The following is a 12,687-nucleotide window of genomic DNA, read 5'->3' on the forward strand; positions in this document are numbered from 1 at the left end:
GTACGGCTTTCGGCCTTTTTTGAGCCTCAGCGGCTTCATCACAAAATCAGGTGGTCACACTCAAACGCTGAAAGGTTGTGTGAAGATTCCCAGCCATGTCTGTAAAGGGTCAGCCATCCAGGGGCTCAGACCGTGGCTGCTGTCACACTTGGGCATGAGCCTAGAGGAGGGGGATTAAACTGCCCTTAGAAAGCATGGCGTCAACGCTTCTTAATCACAACCTTAGTAAGGAACCTAAGAACCATGCTGGTTTGTGTTTTGAGGAAGGATACTCGAAACAAACATATAAAAGAAGACAACCCGGGATCAGGACTTACATACTGCATAGCATCCCCATCACATCTGGAAAGCTCAGTCCAGGAGGAAGTGTTGAAACGTTACCTGTTACCATCACGCAAGTGTACATAACCAATCCCTCACACCTGTAAGCGGTAATTCGGGACTGTGACAGTGATGAGCTGGCTGGAACGGGCCAAGGACAGAGGACCACACTGGGCTCGTGGACACAGCCGCCAGCCCCATGGGAGCGAGTGCTGGGCTCTGGGCGGTTAGGGAAAGGCGGGGTCCTTAGGGAGGAAGGGCCTGCGTGTCGCACAGTGTGCGGCGTCACACGCCAGTGCTCTGGCCGTCTCACCAGGACCGCTGCAGGCCAGCCCCTGTGCCAGCCTCCACGTGCGGGTGGTGTCTTGTGGGCTGGGGGTGGCTGCCCTCAGTCCACCAGGTGCACTTCTGAGCAGGCAGGAGGATGGCGGACGCAGTGTGAGTAACACCAAGTTGGCACTCAAGTTTCCCGTTGTCCTCAGGCCACTTCTTCACGAGGGTCCGTGGAACGAGGGAGCTCAGTGGCTGTAGGTCAGCTATATACCAGTCTATAAAGCCTATAAACCCAGAACTGTGTGCTTGGGAGTGAGCTCAAAGGACAAAAGCAAGCACTCGAACAAAACACACTGTGTACATGCACCCCGGAATGTCCCGGCTGCCTGCACCCATACCTCACAGTTGATACCCTCTGGGTTTGCTTTTTTTTTTTAATTCAGGTGTACAATACAATGTAATAGTTAGACATGTACATCCCTCACAAAGGGGTAACTCCTCCAATCTACTACCCCTCTGACATTGAATATAGCTGTTATAATTCCACTGACTGTATTCCCTATGCTGTACTCCACATCCCGTGACTGTGTGTGTGTGTGATTTAATTATAGTTGACATTCGATATTATTCAACTCCATGTGTACAGAGCAGTGGTCAGGCGTCTACACAGTCCATGAAGTGGTCCCCCTAATAAGACAAGTGCCCATCTGACACCCTACATGATCTTTACCACATTATTGATTAGATTCCCCAAACTTCCATATCCCCATGATAATCCTGTGGGTTTGCTCTTGAAATTGAAGAAGACACCAGACCTTACCTCCAGGGAAATTTGCATTTCCAAAGCACCTTTCAGCTGATTTACTCACACTTAAACATTTACTGAGTTTCCAAAGGCCCCCATAAAACCTATCCGTAAAGTTAAAACCTATCTGGTAAAACCTATCCAGTAAAGTTTCCAGATTTTAAAAAAGAAATGTATTTTTCCCATAAAGTAGGGGGAATCTTACAACAGGGAATCTGCACTTAGCAGCTGATCGCCTCTCGGGCTGGATTTGGACCCTTTGCTGCTAATAACCATTGTGACCCCACGAGTGCTGCTGTCACTTGTGACCACTCCCACACACTGGCTGCACAGAAGTTGCCCATGGCTTGTGCTTTCAGAGTCTGTGATCGTCTGAGAAACCAGACTAATGCATGTGAAACAATACACATTCAACCTTGACCCTCCAAAGAAACTGCTCTCACATGACTTGTGTGGCAGCCACGGCCATTTGTTCCCCAAGTCATTGTTCTCTCCCTGCGGCAGAATGTTTGCTGGCGTGCACAGCTACCATTTCCCAGTGTCCCTCACAGCTAGGTGAGGCAGTCCAGCCACGTTACGCTAATGGGATGGAGGGGAAGTGACGTGAAATTTCTGGGGTGCCCTTAACATTAAGGGTCCCCCTTCTGTCTGTGCTGCTGTCTGTCCTGTAAGTGTGGTGATGAGCTGTCACTCACCACAAGGAGTCCTCGGAGGGGCACTGTGCTCCCACATGTCAGAGCATTCAATAAAGAAACAGTAAGTTAAACAGTGGAACTGTTGCATACTCGTTCTTTGTAATATCATTTAACGTAATAGTTTGCAAACAGGTCATATACACACAGGTATCAGTATGTGATACAGGTAATTCAAATCACTAAGGTAAGAATGATGGTGGGACAACTGACTATGCAGTTACAAAGATCACGTCGGATCTCCACCTCAGCCCATTTTAAAAAGATGCAACATTTTTTTAAACTAGAAGAAAGTATTTTAAAATGTTTACAGTGTTGGGATGGCAAAGGTTTTCCTATGCATGGTGGGGAAACCCTGAAACTATAGCAGGAAGAGGACAGATCTAACAACATGAAGATGGGAAACTGCCAAGTGAAAGACACTGAGACACGCGACAAGGAAGAAGTGTCTGCAAGGTATGTGACCAAAGTGCTATCCACAGTCTGAATAAGTTCTTCAGATCACCTCAGGCTGGCCAAAGAGCACTGAAAACTCATAGCAAAAGACACATGAACAGCCAATACACCCCTGATGTCTGTCTGCACCCACTGATACGTTTAAAATCGTACATCATTTATCACCTAAGATTGGCAAAGACTAAAAATACCCACTGTTGGCAAGAATGTGGAGAAATAAGCCCTGTGATGCACACTGGAAGAGGTGTAAAGTCACAGAATTTTTAACCTTTTTGGAATGTAGTTTGCCAGTGTTTAGCATCTTAAAGTATGAGCTCTAGCAATTCTATTCCTAGAAATATATTCTAAAGAATTCCATAAATATCAGGATATTCTCTACATTGCTTCTAACAGGATAAAACTAGAAACGAGCTAAATGTCCCATTAGAGGAGACCAGTTAAATTATGATACACCCACACAGAGGGTTCTTATCACTGTATTGACTACCTATCATTGTACAACAACATTGCCCCCAAACTTAGTGGCTTCAAACAACAACGACATTTATTATCCTCACCGTTTCAGGCTCAAGATTTCTTGAGGCTGCCATCACTGACAGCTGCCCTGGAGCTGGCAGAGCGTCCTCCCAGGTGGGTCACTCCGGTGGTGAGGTGTCTCTGGCTGCTGCCCATATGGCCTCCCCCACAAGCAGTTAGTGTCCTCTGGAACACGGTGGCTGCCATCCCCCTAAGTGAGCAGTTCAAGAGCGGCCAAGGCTGAAGCTGGGACGACTTTTAGGACCTCGCCCCGTAAGTCCCACAATCTCACTTCCACATGTTCTATCAGTCACACAGAACAGCTGTAAACCAGGGAGAGGGGAGTGTATGGGTGTAAACCGGACAGCAGGGATCATTTAAGCTGAAATTCAAAGGCTGAATAGTAGTTACATCAGGTAAACAGCGCAGGGAGACCACGTCTAAAACCTTTGAAGGACATTTATGAACAGGAAGCAGAGATGAGGTTGGAGAGGTAATGGAGCCTGGCTCCTGGCAGCACTTGGCGAGCGGTGTTAAGGAGCTTGGTTTTTATATAAAGCTCGTAAGCCACCAAGAGTGTACTTAGATGTCTAGCTACTACATGGAAGGTGGGTTTAGTGGACAAGAACGCAGGCAGGAATGGAGTAAGGCAATCAGTCAGGAGGCTATTGAAAGGACCAGACAAGAAATGATAACTTGGATTAGGGTGGTGACAATAGAGGTGGGAGAAAGTTGGGCACGTTCTGAGATATCTAGGAATAAACCCAACAGGACTCAATCTTTGACTGGACATACGTGGATCACACAGTAGGAAGGACTCAAGTTTGGCTCCCGGGGCTGGGGGATTTGAAACAGTTCAATTTTTAACAAATTGCATTCAAGGTGCTTGCACACATGGAAATGTCCAATAGGCAGTGGACATCTGGGGATAGGCCTGGACATAAGAAAAACGGTGAGTCATCAGATTATCAGTGAAAATTGGAGCCATGAGCCAGAGAATCATTGATTTCTCAGAGGAAGAGGAACTTGCAAGAGACTGACAAGGAAGGTCAGGCGGACAGGAGGAACACGGCAGAGTCTGCGGTTGCAGAAGACAGGGTTTCAACTCGCACAACTATTTCATGTCCGTCATCTTCGTGTGAAAGGACTGTAACTACCAAGCCACGCACTTAGCACTGGGCATCGCACCTCAGACAGGAAACGCCTCGGGAGAGGAGCTGTGCCCCGCGGCCCCCGGGCAAGAAGCCCTAGGAAGGGCGCGTGCGCAGCGTCAACGGCCTCTCCAGGGGTGACAGGCGTACACATGCCCGGAGGATGCTGGAAAACGCACACTCTGGCTCAGTGGGTGTCGGGGCGAGCGTGACCCTGCGTCTCTTCTACACGGAGGCCCCGGGGACGGGGAACGCCTGGCGGCGGGTCCACTGACCCTGCTCCAGGAAAGCACGGCTTGCCTCGCGCTGGCGGCCACCTGGGCTTCACCACGTTGCACACACGTATTCCTGTGCCCCCCGCCGTCCCGTCCGGGCCCAGGGCTCACTGTGTCGCCCGGGCTGCGGGGTCCCCGCCAAGGCCTCCTCTTCATCGAGCTACTGGTGCCTGAGACTTACGGAGGCTGTTTGAGTCCCCGAGCGTCACCAAAGCCGCTTCCCAGCAGCACAGGCAGGGAGTCCTATTTACGAAGGGACACACGTGCCCCGCCCGCCCCGCAGCGACGCGATCTAAGCACCCTGCACGAGGAGGGCATGTGGGCCGACGGAGGAACCGGGTCGCGTACGTGCGTCGGCGGCACGCACGGTGTTTTACGGGAGGCACCTGCACGTGAAAGACGCAGGCTGTAAAAGTAGGGTCCCGGCTCGCAAACCTCGACACGCAAGACGACGCCGACGGCCAGGCCGAGGCGTGACAGCGCCACCTGGAGGCCCAGCTCCTGTTCAGGAAAGCCGCCCAGCAGACGCCTCCGCGCTTTCGCACAGAACGCGGGCCGCCTATTAACAGCGACAGCCACACAGGACACCCCCGAGGTGACCGGGAGGGGCGTCCTGGGGGAAGGACGTCCGTGCTGGGCGGCACGGAAGCGCAGCGTCCTCAGGGCGAGGACCCGAGCGCCACGCCCGCTCAGCTGGGACCTCGCAGACTTACGCCCTCAGCGTGGGGACGGGGACGGCGGAGACCGACGGAGAAGGAAACGGCCCCAATACTACGGGGTCTGAGGCAGCGAAGGCGGCCGCGGGCTCTGCCACCCGCGGTCAGTGACCTGCAGCACGCACGCGCGGAAACCCGGGCACGGGCCCGGGCGGAGCCGCAAGGGGAAGTCCGTGTGCTCCGACAGCGCGGGGACAGGAAGGCCCGGGGGCGCGGCCGAAGGAGCAGGCACCCTCGCTCCGCCCCGAGCCGCGCAACCTCCCCGAGCCGCGCTCCCGCCCCTGCTGGGGTAGTGAGCGGAAGTGCGCCGCTTCCTTCCGGCCGGGGCAGCACGAGACAGGGCGGGGAATCGGGAGGGGGCGGGGTCCGCGCTGACGGACGGCTCCCCGAACCTATGGGCGCGGCCGCAGCGGCCCGGCCTCCCCGACGCGCCCCTCTCCGGGCCGCTGACGCCCCCAGGCCGCATTTCCCGGACCCGCGCGAAGACGACCGAGGCGCAGGTCTGGGGCGGAGGGGCGGGCGCGGGCGGCTGGCGGGCCGTTGGCTGAGGGCGGGCCTGCTGGAGTTCGGGCGCCGCGGCCACGCGTGTCCGGGGCCGGCCGGACCAGGTCCTGAGCTCGGCGCCGGCCGGGGGCGGAGGGTGGGCTGCGGCCTAGTGCCGCGCCCGCTGCCCGGCCCCTTCGCACACCCTGAACATGCAGGTGGTTTTAATTTGACTGGAAGCTTGTTTCGTGGTTCGCGCGGTTGTCGCAGGGCCGGCACCGTAGGCGTTCAGTGTGTGTCCCCGCTCCCGTGGTGCCTGGGCGGCCGCTGGGGGGCGCCTCCCGCGCGAGGTGACTCGGCTGCTGGGAGACTCGGGTCTCGGCTCGCGCCTCCGCCTATTCGGCGGCTCACGTTTTTTGAGTGAATGAATGAATGACAATGTTGGTTGCTTGGTTCTTTTTCACGGAGCAAGTTGTTTACGTTTAGGAGTTAAGCTGCCCAAACCACCGTGGCCGGCGCCGGTCACATTTAATGAGTAACTGGTGACGCCGTGCCTTGTTCCCAGGAGTGAGGCCGGAGCGGGGGGGCCGTGGCTCGCTCTCTGCCGCCGCCCCGCCTCCCGCGGCTCCTGCTCCGTTACCACCGCTGCTCCGGGGCGCCAGCTGCCGTCACCTCAGGCGCCCCCAAAGCTTTAAACAGCGCTGGCATGAAAGTCCACATACCTGACTCAAAACCGTATTTCAGTGCTTCACAGTCAGGCTAGCAGCACATTTACTACTGAAGACCTTTCCCGTGGCTTGGACCTGTAGAAAATAATGCAAAACCACATAATTACAAATTGCACGGTGACTGATGGCTCAGGAAGGGAGAAGGTCAGCAGGGGCTGCCCGTCCCAAGGAAAGGCTTCGTGGGCCGGGGGCTGCGCTGGTCAGGGCTGCTCGGCCGTGTTGCTGACTCCTGAGCAGGCACTTCGTAAATACGCCGCGTGGTCCTGAGAGCAGCCTTGAAGGCCGGGCGTGCAGAGCGAGGGGCGCGGCCCAAGCAAAGTCACTTCAGCAGAGAGTGTGTGGGGGCGACAGGGGACGCGTACGGATGGTGGCTCACTTCCGTGTTGTCCGCAGGAGTGGTTGGAAGAACAATGCACGCGAGTCTGACATCATGAACACCATCAGGCAAAGAAAAGGAATAAAAAACACAGAAGTTTCTGAGGATTATGCAGCACGAGAAGAAAATGTGAAGTTGGAACATAAATTGCCGTCTGGTAGGTGATTTCACTGAAAGCAGCATTTGCGATTGCTTTTATTTCTGTGTATTAAAATATCACTCCCATAGGATAAAAATTCAGGGACATCTAAGGGTTGAGGAAATTGTTCTCATACCCCAGTGTTTTAGTTTCACATGATTTGATTGCAATTTGATAATATTGGTTTTACCGTTATGATTCGATAAGAGATGACAGCTCTGATTAGAAGCCCTTGCTTCTCAGCTGTTGTTCAGTGGCTGATGGTTGTAAATCTGATCCTTTCCCTTTCTAGAATAGTGCTCTCCCCATTTTCTTTGTGTATGCTGTTCAGACAGACAGCCTTACTTCAGGGAGTTCCTCATTTCATCGAAATATTGAAAGGTGAATCAAACATTTTTTTATTCTTTATTTTCAGTCAAATTCCTGAAATTTTATCCTTTACTTTTTCTTTTTTTTTTTTTTTGGTGGGAAAAGTGGTCAGAATTTGGTTAAGTTTTTAATGTAATGCTGAAGACGCCTGCTAAGCCATACATTCACATGTCATTAATTACCAACTTTTTGCCTCCAGAGGTCTTAACTAAACATGGTTAAGATTTTTAAAAGTGAGCATGAAAAACTACATTTATGTTAGTTGCAGCCATGTCGATTCTTACAGCCAGAGCTAGTAATTCGGGGGAGCAGTTTTATAAAATAAACGTAATCTGTGTTGAGAAGTCAGGCCATGCAACTCAGCCATTAACAATGTCAGACAAGACGGAGTACTTTCTGAAGACCTCATTCAATGCAAATTCAAGTTTGGTTTTTTTAAATTAAAACGTAACTTTGAGGGTTGTTCATTTCACCGAAGCAGGATTTATTTACATCAGGAAAAAAAAAACCCTGAAAACTAAAGAAAAGCAAAAAAGAAGGAAAACGTAGCCATTCTGAGACTGGTACCCAGAACACCTTATCTTGTCCTGTAAATGTTCTCTGCAGTGCGTCCCTTCCAGGCGTTCCTGTGTGGTGCTACAAAGCTGCTGCGCTACGTGCTGTTGGTAACATCTGTGTTCCTCTCGTTATGTGATGAATTTCAAAATATGGTCATTGTGTGGCTATTGCATGATTTATTTTACTAATTCCATGTTAAATAATTAGACATTTTCTTTTAACCTTTTATGTATACAAACAACTGTGGTAAATATTGTTGTGGCCAAATGTTTGTTTAAAACTTTAATTATTTGGGGGGGAGTGTATGCCTAGATTTCAAGTTACTAGTCAAAGGGTAACTGGATCACAAATTGTAAGTATACTGTTTATATCCTAGACACGCAGCCCATTTTTTCTCCATGTAACAAACCTCGTAGTTACACTACAGTTACTTAACTGCAGACACAGGCTTCAGGCATTAGATGAATGAGATGACGAACTTGTCAAGAAACTCACTTTCTATTAGTAATTGCGGTTTTGCCGTTATTTTTAACCTTTTAAACCACAATTACTTTTGCACCAACCTAATAGTTGGCAGGATGGACTTGTGAGAAGTAGGTCCAGTGGGAAAAGCTGTAATAAATGAAAGAAAACGGGTCTGTGTGATCACAGACAATGCCCCTGACTGTCTGCTGGGTCACAGACACTCCCCCAGTGACACGCAGCTGGGATTTAGCTTACCTGAGAGTCTGGAGGAAGACTGTTAAATTCTTTACCGGCTTAGTTATAATATTTATCTGTTTCATTTTCCTAAAAGGTGGTACCAGTAGAAGACTATGGGAGACTCTGTCGTTTACACTTGGTGGAACCATTGCCCTTTGTGTTGGAGTCCTTACGTCTGTTTACCTGGCCACCTTACATGAAAATGACTTATGGTTTTCTAACATTAAGGTATGGGGTTTCCGCGACCATTGATGGTTTACTCATTGGGGTGTCCAGTCGGTAGCCACATAGGTGAATGACCAGCAGGTTTGCTATAAAGCTTCCACTCTTAAAAGATTTGGCTATGAAGTAAAAAGATTTAGTGAGTTTAAAGTAACATCAGAGTTATTATAGTCAAGTGAGTTTCCTCATTTTTCATTACGTAGCCCATTTATGCAGCAGTTACTGTTCAAACTGGATTGTGAGATTGGTGCCAGAGGCCATGAGGAGTGTTTTTCTGAAAGAGTCAGATACAAGAGAGTCCTACCACGTATATTGGGTGGAGAATTACTTGTGAAACTTGATTATGTGTATTGATGTACAAATTTGGTCGCAGTATAAACATTTTTCTTCTGTTGGTCACAGTAAAAACACAAAAAGGAGAGAAACTCGAAAGCCACTGCTCTAAACCGTGGAGTCGTAACCTTGTTCCACAGGTGACTGTTGTGTGTTCGCACCTTTCTAGCTGTAGCTGCAGCGGGTGGGGCGAGCCATAATTTTTGTGGACAAAGGAGCCATAATTTTCATCACATTTTCAAGAGGGTTTGTGACATTTTAAACATCAGTTTCCTGTTGTCTTCTTTTTCTCTCTCTCTTTAAACATTTCTAGATGTCTTTTAATTTGGCATTGTTTTCAGAATGAGTACAGCACGCAAGGAAACTTACACATGGCCAGTGTTTTTCATCTAAATATACCTTGTTTTTGGTCTGAAATGCCATGGTCTTTGACCTTATCTACTACCATGGCTTATGACAGCAAAATTCACCTTGAAGGGTCAAAGATTTATCACCCATGAGAATATTCAAGAGGACCAGCGCAGCACCTAAGGACAATTCCCAGACGGGTTTCCAGAGTTCCTGGACCTTTGGCTCCCTTGTTGGGCGAAGTCTCCAAAGGAGACGACTTCAAATGCCAAACTTAATTTCTACAAATAACTTCTAGTTGCTTATTTTAAAAACCTACCATATTACTTCAGAGGCACAGTATATATCTCTGTATCTTTATACAAATCATCATGATACCAAAGAATAATAATTCTTGTCCGTCAGTGACAGTTGGTAGTTTTTCTTGTCAAGGAAAATTTTACTTACTTATATCTCTTTAAAATGAGTGCTTATAAATAGATTCCCTAGAATTAAGCAATTTAATGCTTACTTATTAACACAAGTATTTTCAACAAAGGCTCAAATATCCCTGTGTGGGCATGTAGCTGAAAATAAATGCTAGTGACTGTATAGCAGGAGACATGCTGAAAGAGATCACGCAATTTGATTTTAAACAATAAGTTTAGTTCTTTAACTTAAAGCTCACAAATGGCCTTGCTGGCATCCTCAGATGGGTAGGTACTCCCATCATCAGGAAACCTGGGCATCCTGGATCTTGACTCGCGCCAGGTGAAGGACGTCATCATGCTTTTGCCTGGTGTTTATCGAGCACCTGTTCTGTGGGTAGCACTGATTTAAACACTGTGGGGACATGGAAGAAATAACAGGCTCTGGCTGTGCCTGCAGACCGTCCAGTATGATAAATTCATACAGTAAATGTATGGAAAGCACCTGCAGTGTGCCCGCAGGACTGTTCTCAGTGGGAGCAGTGCGCCGAATAAGACAAGCCCCTGCTTCCGAGGAGCTCACCCTTGAGGACACAGGCCACTACAGCACTTTTAAAGTCAGCACTGCGATGGGGTGAGAGTATTGTGGGAGCGGGGCCTGACCTGGTGTTAGAGGACTAGGGAAAGTGTTATGGAGGACGTGATGGTCGATAAGACCTGGAGGATGAGAAGGGTGAACAGGGCAAATTGGGGAGGACAGGCGAGTGTCGTAGGGAGGGAACATGTACAGGAAATTCGGGAGGCGAGACAGCCTCCCTGACCTGACCTTACTAGCCACCCCTTCCTCCCTTCCTTCCTCCCCCCACTCACACCGCACTGCCTCCTCACTGCTCTTCAGGGGGTGTGGGCTCTTCTGTCTGCCCAGCGGACTCTTACCCGTGGCTCACTGCCTCCCTCTCAGGTCTCTGTTCACTTGTCAGTGAGGCCCTCCCTGCTCACCTTCCCTCTTCTCCACTTTACCTGTTGTATTTTGCTTCTGGACTTTAGATTATAAATTCCGTGAAGGCAGACACTTGTCTCTTCTTCCCTGCTGAACTTCCCAGCAGACGAGTGGTTGTCCCTTGTTAGTCAGTAGTATTTGTTGAATGAATGAATTTGTGAATGAATGAATGAAGTGGATAGATGGGAGGACAGAGAGACCAATTAGAAGCACAGAATCCAATGGGGAGGCTAGTTGAATAGTTCAGGCAAAAGTTAATCATTGTTTCTAATTGACACCTGTCTTCCCTTGAAGTCATTTTCCTTTTTAACAAACGCATTATTCTTTCTCAGTGAGACAAAAACCTGTTGGGATCTAGGTCTAAACCTTCACACCTTTTTGTCTGCCCAGCAAGTGAATGTTTGGTGATACGGAAAGCTGATTCTCATTTGGCTGAACGCACTCAAGCCGCTTGACTTTAGTGTTTTTTCCTTCTGCTGACATTGTCACTGCTACTCTCTTATTTATTTGACATTACAGAATTTGTACGTCTTTCCATCAAATAGCCTGGCAATGCTAGGAGCTTTTAGAGTAAGTGGGTTAGTCCACGAGTGGTAGCGACGGCAGTAACACGCCCAGTGGAAGACCTGTTACTCCAGCAGGGGTCTAAGCAGTCATCTCAAGCTTGGCCACTCAGCCATGCCGTGTCACGGCTCAGCCAAGTTGAGGACGTGACTCTAGCCGGCCAGGACACCACGTATGTGCCGCGGCCATGGTCCCCAACGCAGCATTATAGGACGGCGTCTCTTTGTGCGCTGCTGTGTCTTTGTGAGCTGATGTGTCGGCCTAGTTCTGAAACAGACATGTTTATAAAGTCAGCCTTTCTGTGACTCCCTCACTACCCACAGCCTAGTTATTTTCGGGGCAGTTTTTACAAACAAGTTACGTACATGAGATTGGAAAAAACTGATGGCGTGTTTCCATTGCGCATTTGGTGTCATTTGTCTGATGGGCTTGTTACCCTTTGCGTTGCCAAGGACGGCAGTCGCTCACATGAGCAGTCTTTTCTTGGTGCTTTTCCTTTTGGCGGCGTGGTTCAGTTACTACAAAACTACTGCTGATGTGGCTTAGCGGCGCAGTCCCTTAAAAGTGCAATTCTTTTGTCTTCCCACCTATTTCTGTCATTGTCTTTAGGGCTATTTTCACGGTTTGCATGGCCTTCGCTGGGGGACAACAGGAAGTGTCTGTTTTGCGTTATTCAGACAGTAACTTCTCCTGGTGTACATTTTCATTGGCACCATCCACCAGGCAAAGTATAAATTTCTGTAAAACTGGAATAGTGTTTGAATGAGTAAAGCAGATGTTTTCTTAGCAGGACGCAGATGTAAAACTCGCAAGTGTCTGTCTGATAAAGTACAGTGTTTGGTTCTGTCCAGCTGGTGCCAAGCTCAGCAGTTCATCGTGTCTGCGCGTATTTCTGCACATATTTTTACTAATTGGGACCCTCGGTCTGCACAGGCTGGGTATTAGGGGAGGGGGCACACAGCTCCTGCTGTGAGTCCTGGGGGCAGCACTCTTCTACTTGCCCATCTATGTGAAGTCGGCCTTTACTGATCAGAACTCCCTCCCTGTGAGTGACGGATGGCTTTCCAGTTTGGTTTGGGGGTGTGGGGTGGGAGTTAGAATGTCCCACTGAAGGCAGCCATGCTTTGAACACTTGCAGGCAGCTGGAGAGAAGAAAAGCAATGTAATTAAATGTAACATTTCTTCTTTATTTGCACCAAAGGAAGGAAGCTAATGTTTGCTTGATGAATGCCAATTCACAGCCTCTGTGCTTA

General features: G+C 49.3%; 1 protein-coding gene across 7 annotated transcripts in view; it reads left to right on the plus strand.

The window, feature by feature from the left end:
* The first annotated feature begins 4,864 nt into the window (after positions 1 to 4,864).
* The window catches only part of DPY19L3 (dpy-19 like C-mannosyltransferase 3), a 40,327-nt gene continuing 32,504 nt past the window's right edge, over positions 4,865 to 12,687 (plus strand). For 2 of the 7 annotated variants that reach the window (XM_019740513.2, XM_019740517.2), the window contains exons 1-3: positions 5,568 to 5,705; positions 6,810 to 6,949; positions 8,655 to 8,788. In XM_019740513.2, the coding sequence (XP_019596072.1) occupies positions 6,847 to 6,949; positions 8,655 to 8,788 (237 nt within the window). In that variant the 5' untranslated portion in view covers positions 5,568 to 5,705; positions 6,810 to 6,846. Of the gene's footprint in view, positions 5,309 to 5,563; positions 5,706 to 5,776; positions 5,907 to 6,809; positions 6,950 to 8,654; positions 8,789 to 12,687 lie in introns of those variants that run through there. The other 5 variants (XM_019740514.2, XM_019740515.2, XM_074314991.1 and 2 more) reach the window with 5 other exon arrangements.

This window comes from Rhinolophus sinicus, linkage group LG11 (genome assembly GCF_036562045.2).
Source record: "Rhinolophus sinicus isolate RSC01 linkage group LG11, ASM3656204v1, whole genome shotgun sequence".
Lineage (NCBI taxonomy): Eukaryota > Metazoa > Chordata > Mammalia > Chiroptera > Rhinolophidae > Rhinolophus > Rhinolophus sinicus.